Source organism: Drosophila tropicalis, unplaced genomic scaffold, assembly GCF_018151085.1.
Source record: "Drosophila tropicalis isolate 14030-0801.00 unplaced genomic scaffold, ASM1815108v1 contig_573, whole genome shotgun sequence".
Classification (NCBI taxonomy): domain Eukaryota; kingdom Metazoa; phylum Arthropoda; class Insecta; order Diptera; family Drosophilidae; genus Drosophila; species Drosophila tropicalis.
The window spans coordinates 4,151,751-4,169,017 of record NW_027173049.1 but is presented as its reverse complement, the minus strand read 5'-3'; the positions used below and the strand labels follow the sequence as shown (position 1 = coordinate 4,169,017).

General features: G+C 36.3%; 1 protein-coding gene across 3 annotated transcripts in view; it reads left to right on the top strand.

Moving 5' to 3' along the window:
* The first annotated feature begins 10,370 nt into the window (after positions 1-10,370).
* The window catches only part of Dg (Dystroglycan), a 45,988-nt gene continuing 39,091 nt past the window's right edge, over positions 10,371-17,267 (top strand). The window contains exons 1-2 of one of the 3 annotated variants that reach the window (XM_068287627.1): positions 10,371-10,709; positions 15,404-15,510. In XM_068287627.1, coding sequence (XP_068143728.1) covers positions 15,409-15,510 — 102 coding nt within the window. In that variant the 5' untranslated portion in view covers positions 10,371-10,709; positions 15,404-15,408. The remainder of the gene's footprint in view (positions 10,710-15,403; positions 15,511-17,267) is intronic. The other 2 variants (XM_068287630.1, XM_068287628.1) reach the window with 2 other exon arrangements.

The following is a 17,267-nucleotide window of genomic DNA, read 5'->3' as shown; positions in this document are numbered from 1 at the left end:
TCGTGAATATCAACAGCAGGAGGAATATTTTACCTCACAAGGTGACAACTCAGAGTTAGTCCCGCAGAATAAAGAGGAAACCAAATCACAATCACAGGAATCTCAAAAGCCACAAATTGAGGACACCGTTAATTTTTTAGGTTAAAGTGTTCCTCTTTGCCGTACTTTGTTGTCCGGGACAAAGACGGAACCGCATACAATTTCTTAATAGACACCGGCTCCAACAAAAACTATGTCCAACCAGAAATAGCCAAAAACGTCAAAACAAATGAACACAAGTTTTACGCGAACACCGTAAGTGGTAGCATTCTAATCACCAGCCATATCCATTTGGGTTTATTTAACGAGCCCAACAAACCTATAACTTTCTTCTTATTACCTAATTTGAATCCGTTCCATGGGATTCTAGGTAATGACACACTAAGAGAATTAAACGCCATTATTGATATAGGGAAAGATCTATTATTTGTCAACAACTCTCACGTTGTTAAAGTAAAGCAGATGCGAGCTCATCAGGTCCATACGATCGAATCAGAGGAGCTCACCAATCAGCAGAAACTAGGGTTAAAGGCACTCCAAGAGGAGTACGAATCGCTTTTCGCAGACCCAAATAAGAAGTTGACTTATGCTACTAATGTCCAAGGAGAAATCCGAACGACAATAGACACTCCAGTCTACACCAAACATTATCCGTACCCAGCTTCTCTCAAAGAAGTAGTAGAAGACCAGTTACAAGAATTACTACGAGATGGTATAATACGACCCTCACGGTCGCCCTATAATTCCCCTGTATGGATAGTCCCTAAAAAGAGCGATAGCCTTGGGAATAAGAAATATAGGATGGTCATTGATTACAGAAAGCTCAATGCAGTTACAGTTTCGGATAAGTATCCTATCCCTGAAATCGGAGAAATGGTTGCGCAGTTGGGCAACAATAAGTATTTCTCTGTTCTTGATCTAAAGAGCGGATTTCATCAGATTTCCCTTAAGGAATCTGATATTGAAAAAACAGCATTTTCTGTAAATGGAGGGAAATATGAGTTCACAAGACTCCCCTTCGGTCTAAAAAATTCCCCATCAATATTCCAAAGAGCTCTCGATGACATCTTGAGAGACCTCATCGGAAAAATTTGCTATGTCTACATTGATGATATTATAATATTCAGTAAATCTGAGGAAGAGCATTTCCGACATCTAGCTCTAGTATTTTCTACCTTGTCCAAAGCGAATATGAAGGTCCAAGTAGATAAATGCAAATTCCTAAGACACAGTGTTGACTTCCTAGGCGTAGTTATCTCAAGGGAAGGAGTTAAAACCAATCCAGAGAAAATTCAAGCCATTAAAAAGTTCCCCATACCAAAGAACCTAAAACAACTAAGGTCCTTCCTGGGATTAGCTAGTTATTACAGAAGATTTATCAAAGATTTTGCTAAGTTAGCTAGACCCTTGACGGCGTTATTGAGAGGAGAACATGGCAGAGCTAAAAAGAATGTCTCAAGCAAGATTGAAGTCCGATTCGGTGAAGCCGAACTCGATGCCTTTGAGAAAGTAAAAAATGCATTAGTATCACAAGATGTGATGTTAGCATACCCTGATTTTAAACAAGAGTTCCATCTAACCACTGATGCTTCAAACTTTGCATTAGGAGCTTCTCTAGAACAGAACGGTAGACCCATTACATTCCTTTCCCGTGCGTTATCCAAGGCCGAAGAAAATTATGCTACAAATGAAAGAGAAATGCTAGCAATAGTATGGGCATTGGATAAGTTAAGGATGTATGTATACGGCAAATCCAAAGTGATCATTTACACTGACCACCAGACTCTCACTTATGCTCTCAGCCCGAAAAATAACAACACAAAGCTGAAGAAATGGAAAAGTTACCTGGAGGAATATAACTACGAGTTGAAATATAAGCCGGGTAGCTCAAATGTGGTAGCAGACGCACTCTCTATAAACCCTACCAGCATAAATGCTAGCAGTACGTCAGCTACAGCCCATAGTGATGAAAGCTCAGGTCATGAACTCATTCCAGCAATGGAAGTTCCCATCAATGTCTTTAAAAACCAATTGTTTATCCTCACTGGTGATAACGAATCCACTACCTTTGAAATACCGTTCCCTACATATCATAGACATACAATAGTGAGAAGCAATTATTCCGAAGAAGATCTTGTAACCATCTTGAAAGAAAAAATGGATCCTAGAATAGTTAATGGTATTTTTACTTCTGAAAGTATCATGGGAAAAATCCAAGAAATATTTCCAGAGCATTTTAGGAATTACAAGGCAAGGTTCACGCATATTCAAACTATAGATGTCCATGATCAGATCCAACAACAAGATATCATAATAAAAGAACACCTCAGAGCACATAGAAATTCCGTTGAAAATAAAAAACAAATTTTATCTGAATATTTTTTCCCCGGTATGAAGAAAAAGATAGAAGCAATAGTAAACTCTTGCCAAACGTGCAAACTCTCTAAATACCAAAGACACCCTCCGAACCAAGAAATACAACCAACCCCTATTCCGAAATATCCAGGTGAAATTATTCATATAGATTTATATTCCACCCAAAATAAGATTATTTTAACCGCAATAGACAAATTTTCTAAATACGCGCAAGTTAAACTCGTAAACTCAAAAGCAGCAGAACATCTTAAAGTACCCTTACGTGAGTTGTTAATAGCCTTCGGTATGACAAAAACCGTGGTGATGGATAACGAAAAGGCTTTAAATTCTGCATCAATAAAATTTCTTTTGAATAATCAGTTAGGTATACAAGTCCACACTACTCCACCATATACTTCGTCTAGCAACGGCCAAGTAGAAAGATTTCATTCAACATAAACAGAAATAATGAGATGCTTGAAGCTAGAGCACCCCGAAATGGAATTTGAGGATCTAATATTCAAAGCCGTTGACGAATACAATAAAACCATCCATAGTACCACCAACAAAAAGCCAATAGAAGCATTTTTTGTAACAAATTTAATCCATAATCCAGAAAAATTAGCACTTGAAAGGGAAAAGATTGCAGAAACCATTTTAAAGAAGCAAAATAAGGACCTAGAGTACCATAATAAAACAAAAAAACCCGTCAAAATCTACGATCCAGGTGAAATCATCTACGTTAGGATTAATAAACGGCTAGGCTCGAAACTAACGTCTAGATATAAAAAAGAAATAGTAGCCGAAGATCTTAATACCAAGATTAAAACCAGGTCAGGAAGGATAGTTCATAAAAACCACTTGAAGTATTGATAAACATCCTCTTCCGACAGATTGCTCATGTTACCACTTTGCTGGGGTCACACAACCATATTAGACTATACTAAGTCAAGAGTGGTCATGTTGGAAACCGGGTTAGCCGCGCGCCAGAACGGAACGTTTAAAATCATTCACGTCATCGAATTAGAAAAATATCAAATGGCCATATCCGTTCTAAAAGAAGTCGTTAAGAATTCATCAAACCTTAGTCCGTATCAACCTTTTTTGGCCTATGAGATAACTCGGATACAGAACGAATTAAGGAGGCTTCAGCCGATGAAATTCAGAAACAAAAGATCGCTTGATATACTTGGCACGGCTTGGAAATGGTTAGCGGGCACACCTGATCACGAGGATCATAAGATTGTGGTAGATAAGATCAATGAACAATTGGAAAACAATAATCGGCAGGTCATTATTAATAATCTAATAGAAAATAAGATAAACGATTTAATTAAGATAACTAATACCATATTAATTAGAGGTAAACCCGAATATAATAATAAGACAGAAGAAATCGAAATAACCAAATTTAAATTGAGTCTTTTAAGAGAAGAAATAACAAATATTATTTACGCAATTGATTGGGCTAAGGCCAATACCGTAAACTCATTAATACTGTCCTCTGATGAAATAGATTTTATTGACACAATTAAAGAAGAGAGTCTAACATTTGTAAACATTGGAGAACTAATAGAGTTTGCCGAGGTCAGCATAGCCTCAGACGGTAAATCACTCCTTTATATTGTTAGCCTACCCAGAGTAATTAATGAAATTTGTAAACAAATCCTTGCAATACCAATTAAATATCAAAAATTTATAGAAGAAATAGACTATGAGAATATCATGAAATGTAACAAGAAATACTTCGGGTTAATCAATAAGAGTAAATGTAATATTCATAATGGTAAGACAATCTGTAAACTGGAAGATCTGACTAATTTAGAAAACAGTAAATGTGTAGGAGCCTACTTGCAAAGAAGGAATCCACAATGTAAGGTCATCAACAACCAGCACGTAAAATCCCATTCGGAAATAATGCCCGGTACCTTGCTGCTGAACCAATTTCAAGGAGACATCAACATCAATGGAGAAAATATTACCCTAGAAGGCACCTTCATAATTCAAGCGGAAAACGCGACAGTCGTCATAGAAGACTCCTGGTATATTGTGAAGACACGCTTTGAAGTCGAGGTTCAACCGCCGCTGTTGCAATTACTATCAGATAAGCAGCAAAGAGGTGAAAGGTTATCTCTGGAAATGATCAAGGAACTACACATCAATAATACTAATAATCTGGAGAGAATCCAAAGAAACAACTTGATTATGTCTTCGTCAAGCTGGATTATTCTAACCCTTCTGGCAGCCGCAGTGATAACATATTACATCATCAAAAAATTCTGCAGCCACGAAACAGGCAACCATGGTCCACCAATGGAAGTCTCAATCGCGCCAGTTCAATATGTTGTTGCGACCGAGGACGTCCGCACTTAAAGGGCGAGGAGTTAAGCACTTCTATCATAACAAGGAGTCAAGTACTTATACCATAAAACCCAAGTCCGTCAACACATGCCCATTGGCCGATCCTATTTCATCATCACAAGCAATTCCCATTGGTCAACCCCACCCAGTCGTCACATGCCCATTTGTCGCATGATCGCCTGTCTCAAATAACAGTCCGATAGCTAGGATAAACAACAAGTCACCCCACTCAATCGTCAGATGCCAATTTGTCGCATGATCGCCTATCCCCAGCAACAGTCCGATCGTTAGGATAAACAACAAACCTGATACCCAGAATCACCCCACAAATTTCGGCAATAAACAAAGAATGGTCCTGAACACTTGTGTAAACAAAGAATGGTCCCACGCTCTTAGTGGACTATTGGACTCAGCCAACGCCGCCGCCTGCGACGACGTCAATTATCCAAGCCTTCATCCAACATAATCAAATCATAGAAAATCAGTCTTAAGCCTTAGTCGAAACCATCCGGTAAAACTTCGCTTTAGCTCCGCGGAATTCACTCAGTCAGAATCTTTCAGTTATCATTAAGTTGTAATTGTAAAGTGACTTTAAATAAAAATTATATTTTTTTATACCGTGAGTGAAGGAAGTGTTTAATTTATATTTGTTTTTTTTCTTTTTCATATTGTGTTTTTTTTTTTATATTTTTTGTTTATTATGTTAATTCACAATTTTATTTGCTTTTTGTTTTCAATTTTTGAATATTTTCGTTTTTAATTGTCGCAAGGCTGTTTATCGTGATGCCCCCCTATGTCGGTTGAGAGAGATCTCCATTATCCCTTTTAGTCCTAACAAGGACCTACTTAGGTGGAGGTGACTCCACATCCTCATTTGGGAGAATACCTTCGGTGGGAAGCACCACTGTTGGCCGATACCTGCGCATTTTTGATTTTATTCTATTCTTTATAACTTGCCACTCGCGGTGGATTTGACACTCATTAATATTTTTGTAGGTGACCGCCAACCGCCACGTTCACGAGTGCCCGTCAATTGCTGAACGAATGTTATTCCCTTTTTCTTATTTTTTATAATTTTTATTCATTTATGTCGCCAATGAGAATGTAAAATTCGACTCCCAAATTAACTCTTTGAGTTCCAACCACTTTAATTTTCAGCGGATATTCTTTATTTTTTATATCATGCACTGATGGAGATTTGAACCCCGGACACAAAAAATTAAAACTTTATTTTTATTCTTTTAAAACCAACATTTCACATTCACTTGGCAACACAAAACAAAACATTTTTTTATTTTATTATTTTAAGAATTTCTTACCTATGCCATTCACCGACAGGATTTTGAAACCCAGTTACACAAAACCAAAATTTACTTATGTATTGCCAGATAATGCCAGTATTACCAGAGAATTTGTTTATCATTGGAAATTTGATATCAAAAATAAACCACGACTTGTCTGTTTGACAGATTTAGGGAGAGTGATCTTGAAACGAAAATTGTTTGCTACACTTACACGCAGAATAATTGAATATTTGATCTGCGCTGTCTTTATTTCATAGGAATTTTAGGTGCGTAGCGGCGGTCGCAGAGCAACAAGAAATTTTGCGTTTGTCAAGGTTCCCAGGAACCTTGGCACACGCAGAGCAATTGAAACAATTGCTTAGCGATGCTTTTATTTTATAGGAATTTAGAAGCGTCGCGGCGGTCGCAGATCAACTAGAATTATTGAATTTGTTCGGCACACGCAAAACAACTGAAAAATTGTATTTGCTGAGATTCGGAGAAATGTCTCATCATCCAATACACAAATTCGTGACATCCGCTTTAATTTTTCGGTGGGCATTTACAAGATAAAAAACTTTTAGATTTTTTTTTTCACTTTTTACTGCATTTACTTAATTTTTTATTCACTTTATTTTGGGAACACATTCGCTTAAGGCACTTATGGTCAAGAAAAAAAAAAACAATTTTATTATTTAAAGACGCGACGGAAGACGGTCCCTGCTCGGGCGCCAGTTAACTTCCTCTTATTTGAGGAGGTCACCTTGCAGTAGCAAGGATTTGATTTCCGTCCCCCCAACGGCACGCACACCACCCAATCATCAAGACTTTGGTTCGATCTCACGTTATAATGGTTTTATTCCTCTTGTAATGTCTCTCGCGTGTTCTCCACCCAGCCACCCCCGGCTGACGCTGCTGCTGCTGCCGCTGATGCTGGCGCTGCTCTTGATGCTGGCGCTGCTGCTGCTGCCGCTGATGTTGGCGCTGCTGCTGCTGCCGCTGATGCTGCTGCAGCCACTAATGCTGTTGTATGGTGTTAACTTGTATATACTTTATTTAGTCGGAGATGCTTCCTTCTAAGCGTTGTACACTTCTGACCGAAATCAATATACCATATTTGCAAGGGTACGAAAAAAAGGGCTTAATTGTAATTATTTCGAAAACCGTAGCTAAATAAGGCATTTTCGGTTACATAACATTCATAAAATTAATTTATTTAACCATTAACATTATTTCCACAACAAATGAGATGATTTAGGTCGAATGCATGAAAATGGAATCGATATACGTAAGTCATAAGTCATATTTGGCTTAAATGACAAACTAATAAATAACCTCAAAATGGAAAATTTCAACTCGCTAAAAATCAAAAAAACAAGCTAACTTTGAAAAATCCAAAAAGGGGTTTGCTAGTCAATAAATGTACTTTCAGAAAAAGGGGTCGGGTGCGGTTTGATTTTTGGTGTTGCACAGTGTTAGTGGCAACTATGCAATTATTTTTTGAGCAGACAACCATTTTATCAAAAAGTTAAATTTATTTTAAACCAGAGGGCCGGGGCTAACTTCGACCGCGTCAAAGTTTGTATACCCTTGCAACTTTTTTGGTAACTCTTTCCTTACCTATTAGCCATCAATGTGGAAGAACGTTTTATCTAAAAAGGCTTATGCTTGCGAAAGAAAGGCCTACAGTCATAGGAAATAACGAAGATATTGATCATAGTCACTGTTTTCCACCGATTGTTCCTATGGGAGCTATATGCTATAGTCGCCCGATCTCTATCAAATTCGGCACAGTCATTAACAGATATATTAAACTAACAAATGTTTAATTTGAAAGCAATCGCGTTAAAAGTAACGAAGTTATTTACAAAAGTCACTGTTTGCGACCGATCGTTCCTATGGCAGCTATATGATATAGTCATTCGATCTTTATCAAATTTGGCACAGTAGCTTATAGGCGTAATAAACTCTCTAATATTAAGTTTCAATAATAGCACAGAAATTAACGAATTGAGAAAAGTCACTGTTCGTGACTTTGGGGTTTGTATGGGAGCTATATGATATAGTGGTCCGATCCGGCTGAATCCGACATATACAACCCCTGCAGCCTACGTGCAAAATTGTAGCTCTTACGGTCTAGGAGGAGTTTGCGTTGATCCAGACGGACGGACGGACCGACATGGCTATTTGAACTCTTCTCGTCGTGCTGATCAAGAATATATATACTTTGTATGGTCGGAGATGCTTCGTTCTATGCGTTGCACACTTCTGACCAAAATTAATATACCCTTTTTGCAAGGGTATAAAAAGGAATAAAAAATAAAAATTGTAAAGGTAAAAAATCTGTGTATAAGAATATACTGACCAGTTTTGACACAAGGATTAATGTGCAGAATAAACCTTTACAACTAAAGAAATTAACAAGCAAGAATACACAACAACAAAAACACGTATCACAGAGTCGCGGGTAGGCAAAAGACGAGAGCGCAAATCAAACAAGAATAGGAAAGAGCGGGAGAGCGGGTCAAATTGAACACATACAACAACAATTTGTACGCAAGAGCACGGGAGCTAATTACAACGGTAAAGACACAAAAGCAAAAGAGATAAGCAAAACTACAACACCGCTAATGCAAGTATTGTTGTATGTTTTGATTTATGTAAATTTAAACAAAAACACAAAAGCGACTGCAAGAATTCGTGAAATGAAAATAAAATTCGGATGCTGAAATTATTATTAGTAGAAAAGTATTTAATCGCGAGAAAAAATTAAATTTGATAAGCGCAAAAAAAAAAACACGCCCGTCCTCTGCAAAAAGTCAACTTAAAAGCTCTTGGACCGAGTCTTTCTGAGAAGTATGGATAAATTTCGGTTTGCCTCGGATCCAGATCCTATTATAATATCATCTTCTGTATCGGATTAACTTTTAATGTTCCCATAGGCCCAACTCATTGAAAGTTGTCGAGAACAGTGTTTTTGCGATATAAATCTAACAATAGAACCGCATACATTTAATCTCTTAATCAAGGCAAATTACTTAAAAAGTCATTTTACGCTCTTATTCGCTGTCATATTGGTTTATTATTTCTTTTTGAATGTTTCACTATCCGATTGTTCCATACTTGTTCCGAACAGTCACTTTCCTGATTTTTATTATTTTAGACGAATATCTGCGATTCATTATTTGACTCCGATGGCGAACCAAAAGGTAGGATTAACATATGATCGTGTCCTGTTATATGCAGCAAAGGGGAAGCAGGAATGCCAGGAACCTTGTTTACAGCTGTGTGTTGTGGTATAGGTATAGGGTCCCGCTTGATGTGCAATGTCAGGCCGACATCTACGCTGATGCTTGCAAGCCTGTTGACAGCGATTATCCCCTCGTCAACCTTTGTGATGGATTCCAAGGGACTGGGCTGCGTACGGCACATAGCTGATTGACCTATAATCCGCGAGCGCATGTGTCCTGAGTAGACAGCTTGCAGAATGTTATGTGGTTGTTTGTAACGCATTTGGTGACCGCCTTCACTCCGGCGTCGCAATCCACTACTACGCTATCGTGTATCTGAAGTGCCACAATGTGCCACGGGGAACATTATGACCTTCTTACATAGATGTTTAATTTTAGAGTAATGATAAGAATGTAAATGGTCCTATCGAATTAAAATATTTTAATGTTGACCTCCAATTAAACTAACTAACTATGGAGACTGTTGTGAGTTGTTTGATAAAAATGGATTTTAAATCTTCTTGACCAAAAAAAACGGGTTTATTATAATTGATTTGGCAAGCGTCTTAGTAAGCAAAAGATCCTAAATTTCTGCAATTAGCGTTCTACTTCTTGTTGGGGATATTATTAATGGGATATTGCTAATTTCATCACTTCTGGATTATTTTATTTTATGTACTGTATTTGTTAGTGAATTAATTTGCTTTGAGTTTCTGTGTTAATTATTACTGGTTTATTGTAAGATTCGATCAGCTGTGGTTTTGTTATTTTGATTCGTTTCAAATGCGTCGCATGAGTATTCTTGACACAACCTTTAATGCTGTGCCCAAGAATTTGCAACTCTAATAAGTAACTACAGATCCACAATAGGTATTTATCAGTTGCATCAATAATGAATATTGTTTCTTCGCACTGAATATAGAAACAACTCTGGCTGTAGCAGCTGTTGTCCATTATGCTACATCCATCCGATATGCCAACCGTTCTCCATAGAAGCATTATGTCGAGCTCGGGTGTTATATTGACACATTCAATGTTCCGCCAAATGTCGCTAGGTGGAAACAGAATTGTTATTCTGTTGAGCAATTTTTGCTAAAACATTACTATGTGTCATATCTGACATTTAGACAATAAGAGGCATTTAAATTGTTGTGTTTTCTATTAATGCAACTGAAAAACTAATATCTTTGAAAATGTGTAAAAGCTACAGAGCGTAATGCGTAAATTAATAACTTCGTCGAGTGATATTTGGCCATTATTGCACCCAATCAACAAAGAGAACAGTAAACACATTCTCTAACATATCTGTATATTTTTTATTGAATTGATTATTAAAAGTGAAAAGAAGGACAGTAATTTGTATCTATGCCGCAAAGTGGTTCTAAACCCGTAAATTGACTGTAAGGGAGCACAACTAAAAAGAAAGATACCAAACCACCCGGTAAGTATATGATGTATGCTAAGTCATCAGGAAAGGTGATTACAAAGTGTAAAACCATTCGTATGTATGCATATACATATGTATGCATGCTTTACATACATAGATACATACATATGTACACGATAAAATTTAAATGTATGTATGTATGTATATAAACATATTCTTCGCTTTTGTACGAAGTTTAATGTTTGCCCAAACTAATGTATAATCTGTTAATTCCACACACAGTCAGTGTCACTGAAAATCGTACACCTATTGTATTTGCTCCATAACATTTAACATAAACGACTTTTCTGTACAAAATATGATAAATCATCCCTTCAGTACCGGTCACCGGAAATACGACAGAGAATCCGCGGGGGCTTGTCAGATGTCGCCATTTAGAACTGCAATTTAAGAATCATTACAATTTCTAATTTAAAAAAGTAAGTTCTACAGTCCTTTAATACTATCAAAAAGTAAAACAAATAGATGTACATATGTATGTACAAACATATATATGCAAGAAATATCTAAGCAGTAGTTTTTAACAAAAGATTTTATTTCTTGCATAATAAAGCATCGGTGTATATTTTAAATTTTTTTCTTTTCTTGTTAGTTTGGATTTTAAAGGTTTATCCGAATAGCTCTTAACATGGGTGAGTAAAACGCATACGAACCGACAGACTATACGACTGAGTTTCTCATGCTGATCAAGAATATATATACTTTATGGGGTCGGTAACGTCTCCTTCTGTGCGTTACAAACATCTGACCAATTTTATAATACCCTCTGCAAGGGTATAAAGAGTAATAATGTTTTGTTTGTGTATTGATGAATTTAGTTGCAGGGAAAGAAATTTCAAAATGTAAAAATATTATTGCCAAGGACTGCAAGGGTATGCTTATTTGTACAACCCTGTTATTTTTTACCTCTCACTTGCCACCGTGACTTTCTATATCTGTTCTAGTGTTAGTGCTAGCCAGTAACTGTAGATGTGTCGTGTGATTGAAAAGATTTTAATCGTGAGAAAAAAATTTAAATTTAATGAGCGCAAAATAAAAATGTCTGTCCTCTGCAATGAATGACGGCAATTTAGATCCAATCCAAACTAGTTTTATTGTTGAAGACATGGTATGGCCATTACAGTTTTGGAGTCATATTGCAAAGGCTGCGCAAAAATTTTAAATTCAAGATTGATTTTTAGCATAATTATTATACCCTTGCAAAAAGGGTATATGTATTAATTTTGGTCAGAAGTGTGCAACGCATAGAACGAAGCATCTCCGACCATACAAAGTATATGTATATATTCTTGATCAGCACGACGAGACGAGTTCAAATAGCCATGTCCGTCCGTCTGGATCAACGCAAACTCCTCCTAGACCGTAAGATCTACAGAGCTGAAATTTTGCACGTAGGCTTGTATATACTGCAGGGTTTTTTTTTTTTTTCCCCTTTATTCTCAAATGTGAACCATTTGGAGGGCACACGTGAAATAAATGTGACGCACTCCTGCAAAGCCGTCTGAGTTAGATTGGAAGAATCTAGAAAGCACAGTGTATGCTTGGGGTGATTAGAAAAACGCTGGCTAATGACTTACTCCAGGTTACTCTCTGGTAAAAGGGTCCCGTTAACTTTATTGCAGATGAAAGAGTGAGTCTTCTGCACTCGAGGAACTTATTCAAAACTTGATCTTGATCTTAAGACACGAGCACCAACATAACTAACACGCTGGTGTTTCGGCACTCTTTGTCATCGTTCTTCACCATTTCTGAATAATAAGAGCCAGACATCTGATTCGGAAGGTTACTCACAACTGTGCTTTAGACAGCAAACACATTCCAGTAAACAATTAATGGTTGCACTATCGGCAAGTGGCTGTGATTATTTCGTGTAGAGGTACTGAAATACTTTAAACCCTTCTAACCTTTGAACTATTCAAGAAATCTAAATTGGTAAATGCAGTTTTGTTTTAAAATCCTTCACTTTCATTATTTTTCTTCTTTTTAAAAAACAATAAACCATTAAAAAAATTTTTAAAAACGAACACTATTGGGTGTTTCCATGTCACAGCTTATTTCGTGCAGGAACTTTCCGTGCCTTTGACTCTTAAATGTTATTTTTTTCTTGTTGTTTCTTATTGTATACTTTTTATACCCTTGCAAAAAGGGTGTATTAATTTTGGTCAGAAGTGTGCAACGCATAGAACGAAGCATCTCCGACCATATAAAGTATATATATTCTCGAGACGAGTTCAAATAGCCATGTCCGTCCGTCCGTCTGGACGTCAACGCAAACTCCTCCTAGACCGTAAAAGCTACAGAGATTTTGCACGTAGGCTTGTATATACTGCAAGGGTTGTATATCTCGGATTCAGCCGGATCGGACCACTATATCATATAGCTCCCATACAAACCCCAAAGTCACAAACAGTGACTTTTCTTAATAACTTCGTTATTTTTTGTGCTATTGTCGTGAGATAAGTTATATATATTATAGAGTTTATTACGCCTATAAACTACTGTACCAAATTTGGTCAAGGTCGGGCAACTATATCATATAGCTCCCATAGGAACGATCGGTCGAAAACAGTGACTTTTGTAAATAACTTCGTTACTTTTAACGCGATTGCTTTCAAATTAAAGATTTGTTAGTTTAGTATATCTGTTAATGACTGTGCCAAATTTGATCAAGATCGGGTGACTATATCATATAGCTCCCATAGGAACGATCGGGCGAAAACAATGACTTTTGTAAATAACTTCGTTACTTTTAACGCGATTGCTTTCAAATTAAAGATTGTTAGTCTAGTATATCTGTTAATGACTGTGCCGAATTTTGATCAAGATTGGGTGACTATATCATATAGCTCCCATAGGAACGATCGGGCGAAAACAGTGACTTTTGTAAATAACTTCGTTACTTTTAACGCGATTGCTTTCAAATTAAACATTTGTTAGTTTAATATATCTGTTAATGACTGTGCCAAATTTGATCAAGATCGGGTGACTATATCATATAGCTCCCATAGGAACGATCGGTGGAACAACAGTGACTTTTGTAAATTACTTCGTTACTTTCAACGCGATTGCTTTCAAATTAAACATTTGTTAGTTTAATATATCTGGTAATGACTGTGCCGAATTTGATAAAGATCCGGTGACTATATCATATAGCTCCCATAGGAACGATCGGTGGAAAACAGTGACTATGATCAATATCTTCGTTATTTCCTATGATTGTAGGCCATTCTTTCGCAAACATAGGGCCTTTTTATATAAAACGTTCTTCCACATTGATGGCTAATAGGTAAGGGAAAGAGTTACCAAAAAAGTTGCAAGGGTATACAAACTTTGACGCGGTCGAAGTTAGCCCCGGCCCTCTTGTTTTTTTTTTGCGATTTATCCTAAATGCTGCAAATAAGCAAATATTGTCAAAGATAATCATGAGATGGGAGTGGATTTATCAGTCCGTCTCTGGTCTAAATGGCAGGTCAAGTGGGTGGCTTTTTTTTAGACGTCTAGTCTGCATGCTGTTGGCCAGCAGTTTGAGTGCTGGTGCATTTTCATGGGTTTCTAACCCTTAGAGGTACCGAATGCCCAATCCATGTGGATGACTCAGTTACTCACGTAAGGAGGAACTTCAACAATTCTGCGTAGAAGCTTGTTTTGGAATCTGTGAAGAACATACCATTCGTTGTTTCACACAACAAACCAAAGCCAAAGTACAAAGTAAGAGTATAGGATACGCAGGAGGCATAAAACAGCAGACAAGCTGAGTATCTAAGCGGAGACATAAACGCTAATTGCTTCGATATCTTGGCTTACAACAAAGACTTCACGGAATCGGCAAAGATTACACTGAACAAATTATGAAAAATATGCCAAAACGTCTTGATGATACCATTAAAATCAATGGGTATCACACAAAATAGGAACGCTCTGTCGAAAACAGATTGACTTTTTTAAATAACTTCGTTACTTTTAACGCGATTGTTTTTAAATTAAATATTTGTTAGTTTGATATATCTGTCAATGACTGCCAAATTTGATCAATATCGGGCGATTATACCATATAGCTCCGATCGGTCGAAAACAGTGACTTTTGTAAATAACTTCGTTACTTTTAACGCGATTGCATTCAAATTAAACATTTCTTAATTTAATATATCTTTTAATGACTGTTCCGAATTGATAAAGATCGAATGACTATATCATATTGCTTCCATAGGAATGATCGGTGGAAAACAGTGACTATGATCAATATCTTCGTTATTTCTTATGATTGTAGGACATTCTTTCGCAAACATAAGCCTTTTTAGATTAAACGTTCTTCCATGGCTTTGATGGCTAATAGGTAAGGAAAGAGTTACCAAAAGAGTTGCAAGGGTATACAAACTTTGACGCGGTCGAAGTTAGCCCCGGCCATCTGGTAATATGATTTAACAATTTTGAAGTCAAAGCTTAAGGGCACTGATATTTTTGTGAACACAGCTGTACATACAAGTGAATTGGTGTCAAGTTCATTGTACTTTGGTCCAGTGGACTCAGCCCCTTCACATATGTATATACATATATAGAATTCAAAATTTTACCAAAGATACTGCAAATAATTATTCATATCTTCACCAAAAATTGGTCTTTAATTACAACAAAATTGGAAAATTAAAAAAAAAGTTGTATCTCATATACACATTTTTGTCTGTTTTCAGGGAATATGAACTGTCAACGAAGGATAGCATTCAGCTGCTGGTGGATCGCGCTGGTTTGGGTACTTTTTGTGAACGCTGAGATGGACTTTAATGTAGATGATACTCATGTGAGTATGTAAGATAATCATTGAATGAAATCAAGGCAAAGTAGAAAAGGGTTACATTGATAAAAAGCGCATGTTTGGCCGTATCGACAAAATTTTTATAATAAAGTCAAATAATGCAGATATCGAACTGATATATGTTTGATTTTTAAATTTATTTTTATAAAACATCAAAGAAGTTAAATCTGGCTATGCCGAAGTTTAGATACGCTTGCAGTCCTTGACAATAATAATTTTTCATGTTCAAAATTTGTTTTCTGCAACTCAATTCATCAATATACAAGCAAAATAATTTGACTCTTCATACTACAATTTGTTCTTCTTCTTCCCTCATTCCCTAAGCAAAGCAACGCACGCATTGGATATATCCAATACTATTACATAAGCAAATTTCATGGGGATACTCCAATTTTTATGTAATTTTTTTGAAAATGTTTTTTCTATAGCTATATGTTATAGTGGTCCGATCCTGACAATTTTCATTCTTGATCTGCTCCGGGTAATAAAAAGCACACAAATCAGCCCGATAGCTCTTAAGATGGCTGAGTAAAACGCATACGCGCGGACGGACAGACGGCTATATCGACTCAGCTTCTCATGCTGATCAAGAATATATATACTTTATGGGGTCGGAGACGTCTCCTTCTGTGCGTTACAAACATCTGACCAATTTTATAATACCGTCTGCAAGGGTATAATAAAGCCTACCTCAGCGCCCATATATGTATAATAATTTATAAAATATTTGTTTTTTAATTTAGATTTTTTATTACGTCTAACTTCAATTTAAGTAGATCCATAATTTGAAGGGAACAACAACTTTTGCTATTGCTAAATTTATACTTTCTACCCTTTTTCACAAATGTATGTACAAAGAACATTATGAAAAACGCAGTAGATAAAATTTTACTTCACAAAAGCACTTCGCATTAAATTTTTACCCTTTTGGACAATACAAATCAAAACACATACAGAAATCACTTAAATCAAAATGCAGTATATTTCTGAAAGGTTTTTTCTCGACCATTAATAAGCAACCGTTGTAAGTTGATGAAGAAGTGTTGTAAGTTCAATGGGTGTCGTGTAGTAATTGGGTGCGATGATGACAACCTTTTACTTAGTATTAGTCCATGACTGCAAGTTTTCGAAAAACAAGTGTGTTGAAATTTTTTAAACCATGTAATTGCATTTAAAATATTTTATTGTGCAATGTAAACATAATATTAGACTAATAAATTTTATTTAAACATATTTGCATTAATCGAAGATTAAGACTAGAGTGGTCCAACTACGATTGTGTGTTATAAACATATTAATAGTATCATCAATAATGGATTAATAGACAAAAAAAAAAAAATTTGTGAAATTAAGTTTTGTTAAACTCATTCCTAATTGCTTTAAGAATGCATAATGATGACTAACTTTTTTAAAAAACGCCATTCAGTCTATTTTTTAATAAATCAATAAAAAACCAGAGGGCCGGGGCTAACTTCGACCGCGCCGAAGTTTGTATACCCTTGCAAGTTTATTTTGTTAAATTTTCCTTTCTTATAGCCGTCAAAGTGGACAATGTTTTATTTAAAGTCTAATGTACGGCGTACAATCTTAGCATGCCAAATAACGAAGTTATTGATCAAAGTAACTGTTTTCCACCGATTGTTCCTATGGGAGCTATATGATATAGTCACCCGATCTTAATTAAATTTAGTTAGGTCATTAATATTGGCAGTCTTTATAGTTATACTAAGCAATATTAAATT